This window comes from Rhagoletis pomonella, unplaced genomic scaffold (assembly GCF_013731165.1).
Source record: "Rhagoletis pomonella isolate Grant_MI unplaced genomic scaffold, Rhpom_1.0 Rhpom_scaffold_00006, whole genome shotgun sequence".
Taxonomy (NCBI): Eukaryota; Metazoa; Arthropoda; class Insecta; order Diptera; family Tephritidae; genus Rhagoletis; species Rhagoletis pomonella.
This window is the reverse complement of record NW_023458560.1, coordinates 62,909,738-62,914,901: the sequence shown is the minus strand read 5'-3', so window position 1 is coordinate 62,914,901 and position 5,164 is coordinate 62,909,738. Positions and strand designations below refer to the sequence as shown.

Here is a 5,164-nt window from a genome sequence, read left to right as displayed (position 1 = left end):
CACAGCATAAAAGTGAGGAAGATGTTGGAGATTTGCATAATGTCTCCGCCATTATCTCCCCCTTTTTTCGCTCTACTAATCCTTTACATAAAATCGCATACATACATACCAACTGTGTAATTAAATGTCAATGCTTTGTGTTTTAAATGTTTAACAAATCTCTGCTTTACTAATACCTGTTTGTGTTTTGTTATTTTATAAATAAAAAATTATTTATGTATATTTCTGTATTTTTTTTTTTTTGGTTAGGTTGGCTATCGATCACTTCGTGGCAGTCACAGCATTTCGGATCTAAGTCTGGCTGGAAATGCGGATAATACGTCGAGATCAGCGATAGCAGGGAGTCGTTATGCAAAGACAGGTGAGTGGATAAAATTAGAAGCTCGGATATGTATGTAGTTAGAGAAAAAAGTAACAACAAAAGTAAGAATAAAGGAATGTAATCGAATCAAAATAACGTTTCGGTTTTGGTTTCGTTCTTCAAATTTAGTTTCGGTTTTCAAATAAAAATATGAAAACCAGTTTGACAAAAAAGATTTGTTATTTAAGAGAGAATCAGCGTTTTCCGATAGAAAATTATTGATTTTCAAAAATTCGATACCATTTCTACGAAAAGTATTTTTTTCCCATATAAAATACATGGAAAACTTTCAGCGCTCTGAGCGACATCTAAATATTTTTTGATTTAAAATTGAAAAAATTGGGTTTGGGTATTTTTTCGATATAGAACAATCCTAGGGAATGATAGCCTTAAAATTCCGACTTTACTTATTTTGGACCACCCTATTGCACAGGCACCTTTCTTTAATTAAATTTCTTTGCAAACGCCCTAATTTGTAGGCCTTTAACCAGAGTAACAAATTTCATATGAATCCCACGAGTTATCAAAAATTTATTAGATACCCATATTGGATCCGCATTTTGAGTTTTAAAAATTCATGGTCAGATTTATAATCAGCGACCCCAAAAATACAGTGAGTAACCAATTTCGACCGAATTCAATAAATTTTTAAAAACTTGAGTTTCAAAACACCACTAATCATTTAAAAATAAAAATTTCGGCGAATTTTCAAAAATAAGACCGATTTTTTTTTCTGTACAAATTTTGAAGAGACGAGGGCTTCAGATGGCAAAAAATGTCATAACACATGTATATTAGGATGGATCGAAAAAACGAATCTTTCGATTTCAAAATTCTAAAGTTGCGTAATATTGAGCCGTGTTAAGCCATTTTTCGATCGGATAATATTAACGGTTGTCCAAAGAGCCTTCACGTTTCGAAACATCTCTCAAATTACGTTTATTTTATACTTTTTTTTCTGAAAAGAGTTTGAGTATGCAGTATAACATTTTAGTACATACATATGTATAATAATGTGGAAATTTCAAGTTGCTAAAAAATCGCGTTGATTTTTGGCAATTTTTTATTTTGTTTTGCTGGCAGTGTGTTCCAAAAAAAAAAATCGGACATTCTTTGTGTAGAAAAACTGCGTGGTACTCTCAGTAAAAAAAAAAATCCAAAAATTAATGATATTTTTTTCATACTAAAATTTAATGGGCTACCACACTGCTTACTCAAAAACCAAAGGAACCATAATTTGAGAGATTTTTCGAAATTGTAGGGCTTTTGGTGCGACCGTAAATATTATCCAATCGGAAAACGGTTTAACGCGGTTCAATGCGATCATATACGCAACTTTTCCGCACTATTAGAATTTGGAAATTAAAAATTATATATTTTTTTTGGCTCCACCCTAGTACAATCATGGTAAAGAGGCAAGCATTTAGTAAGACGAACTTGGTTTTCTGTTTTTTCGGACTATGATGTGCTGCGCAACTTATTTGCAATTGCATTCTTAAAATAAACTCAAATTTGAATTTTTTTTCTCTTATTTTTGTTTTTTAACCTTAGGCGTTTATTCCTTGTAAAAATAAGAATCCTTTTTGCGTTCGTAGTAGTTATAGTCCGAATAAATTAAATAAATGAGTATAGTTCATAATATTTTGATATCTAACATTTGTGTATGTATTTTCAATTAATTCCAATCCATACCCAATAACTACTTTTTTCTCTGTGCTTTACTTCTTTACTTCCCCTTGAAACATGCTGCTTGTAAATTAAAATACTTGGAACCAACTGTATTGCTAAACAACTACTGCTTTCCTTTATATATAAAAAAAAATAAAACCTGTATGCTTTACAAATACTAATCGAGTAGCTCCTCTTAATGAACCCCAACAGTACGCTAGCTATTATAATACACCACCACCATCCTTACAACAACAACAACAACAACAGATGCCGCCATATACACAACAACAAATTCCACCGACGTCGCAGCAACAATACCAACAAACACAGCCATACCCACCTTATCCGCGCTCACCCTTACCGCAATCGTTCGATCAACAGCAGCAACTACAAGAACAACAACAACAATCACAGCAACAGCCACAACATTTCTTCAATTGTGCTGCGCCACGTTCGGTAATGCAACAAAGCTGCCAAGCTATGCGTCAAGTACAACAACACTATCCACCATATCCGCACCACGTTGGCGTGCACCAAATACACCCACCGCCCGGCGTGCCATTTATGGCGCCCAATGCGCGCAATGTCGGGCCGCAAGCATCCACCGCCACACAACACATTGGCAAGCAAATGGCGACCGGCAGCTTCAATAGCGCAACTTTACCCGCGCACGGCCAGCATACGCGCGTCAAACGTAATCCGGCAGGCAATGCGCGCCGCACGCCAAGCATTCTAAAGCACTACAAGTCGTGTCCGGTGTCGCCGGTGCACGAAGAGGTCGAGTGGTCGGCGGATAATCGCAACAGCATCATTATTACCGAACCGAAGCGGCACTCTGTGTACGCGGAAGATGCGCGCACCATACTCGATATGATACAAGCGGACACGGAGAAGATGATCGAGGAGATACAGAAGAAGTATGGCGATTTGGATGATATCGGCGTGGATTTGTATGATGCCAAATTGGGCGGACGCTATTCGCAGCTGGTCGCGTCGCAATCGGTGCCAGCGTGTCTTTCGCCGCCAGTGTTTGCAGCAGGCAGACAGCCGCCCATAGCGCCCACTGCAGGACCGCACCTAACGCACACTTTGCCATATCAGATGCCCTCGCCCGGCGCTGTGACGCCGCCGAAACGCGCTGTGTCGGAGTATTATATCTATCAGGAGTTCTACCAGTGCCATCGAAATGTTTCGCTGTCGGATATTTTGGCGCCCGAACAGCAAGCTGAGACGCGACGCATAGAAGATGCGCGTTTTCTTGAAACACAACGGCACTCTAGCGCCAGTTTCTTCCTCACGTCGCAGTTTGGCGAGCGTAAGAGTCAGGAGTCTTTGCTGTCCGATGAGTATCCGGATGAAGGCAGCTACTGTAATAGCATGGAAAGCGTACTCTCCGATGAGAGCGACTGCAAGAGCGCGCCCATGGAAACGCAAGTGCAGCGCCATGCTGGCATACGCAACTTCATACTACACGGACCAGTGAGCGCTGCGGCGGCAAGCGCCACGCAACTGGTGACCAAGTCGTATGGCTCGAGTCCGAACGCTTATGGCAGCTTCGATTACTACATGCAACAGCGCAATATGCAGCACTCGCCGTTGCCTTATGAGAGCTTTGATATGTCCAGTTACACTTTGGAGAACCTCAAACCGGAGAGCGTGCGCCTGAAAGCGCCGCCACAGCAAAGGCAACTGCCAAGTTCGAAAACATATCCCAGAATCGCCGATTCGCCCAGAGCGACGAGTGGCGGCACAAAAGCGGAAGACATACCCACGCTCAGCTCGAAGAATAAGCAGTACAACTCAGGTGTCAACAAGAGTCTGAGTCAGGATTTTGCACAACAGCGCCTGCAGCGCACCACTAACCCAATGCAAATGGAGCGCAGCGCTTACGAGGATAAGCTGTTCGCGAAGAAGGTGGTGAAACCGAAACCGCCAGTGCCAGCAAAGCCACAAAATCTCGTCTCAACGCTAACGTCCACCGTAGAGACCGCGCACGCTAGCAGCGCGCCAAAAGACACCACACCAATGTACTGCGCTTTCGATGTGAACACCATGGATGTGCGCTGTCAGTCGCGCACCGCCAGCGTTGTGCGCAAATTCGAGCGCAATCTGCAAAAGTTTGAGCGCGAGAAGCAGGCAGAGCTGCAGGCCAAAAAGGCGAGTGGCATGCGCCCCTCCGTCAGCAGCGGCGCGCTCACCACGCATAGTTGTCTCAAAAAAGTTTCTAAATTCGACACGAACGACAAGAGTACACCGGCATCACGGCGCGCCACAAGCATGCGCACACGCGGGCGGCCCAAGGTGGCAGTGCGCTTCAATACAGTGTCGCAAATAAAGTACACGCCCAGCGAAAAGCGTTCGTCTTCATGCAGCAGCGGTAGCACCGGTTCTGCTTACTCTGCGGCGGCGGCGGCGGGTGTGAGTGAAGCGTTCGCTACCGCCACATGTCCACTAAACGATATAGTAAATCACAACGCTGAATCACCACCGCCAATTGTTGGCAGTCTACCGAGCGATTATGGTGGCGAGCGTTCATTCGAAATGTACATCGCCGAGAATGGCAACGAGCATGAGAACATGAATATGGACAGCCTGAAGTTGTATACGAAACCCGAGCTGCAGGCGGTGGTCGATGAGATACAGCAAGAGCGCGAACGCGATGCCAAGCATAAAAAGAATATGACCAATGTGGAGCGCACAGCAGATTCAACTACAAGCAACCAGTGTAAAAATATTGCCAAGAAAATCGATATCATACAAAAGTTAATCGAAATGGAAGAACGCAAGCTGGAGCAAATACGTATAGCGACAGAATCGCGCATGCGCCCCTTCGAATGCAATTCCAAGCAGAAGGGTTATGTGAAGAGTTTGACCATGAATTTCGACATGCTCGCCAAGGGTATCGAGAAGGATATCGAAAATGAGCAGCGTCGCATACGCGCCGATAGCAGTGATGCCGATTTGTGTGCCTACGCGCGTCACATCAAACGCAATGTCAGCCTGCCGGATGTGTTGGAACGCTCCGATCTATTTGGCAAATCACCACCGGCCGGCCACTCGTCGTCGACAGACGAGGATGAGGTTGAGCTGGCGAGGGAGGTGAAAGCCGATTCGGATGTTGAGGAGGCGGCT

At 43.9% G+C, this 5,164-nt stretch overlaps 1 protein-coding gene across 1 annotated transcript in view; it reads left to right on the top strand.

Moving 5' to 3' along the window:
• Positions 1-5,164, top strand: part of LOC118742028 — a 135,793-nt gene that overhangs the window by 129,422 nt on the left and 1,207 nt on the right. Inside the window, exons 11-12 of the mRNA XM_036473995.1 lie at positions 250-361; positions 2,220-5,161. Of these exons, the coding sequence (XP_036329888.1) occupies positions 250-361; positions 2,220-5,161 (3,054 nt within the window). The remainder of the gene's footprint in view (positions 1-249; positions 362-2,219; positions 5,162-5,164) is intronic.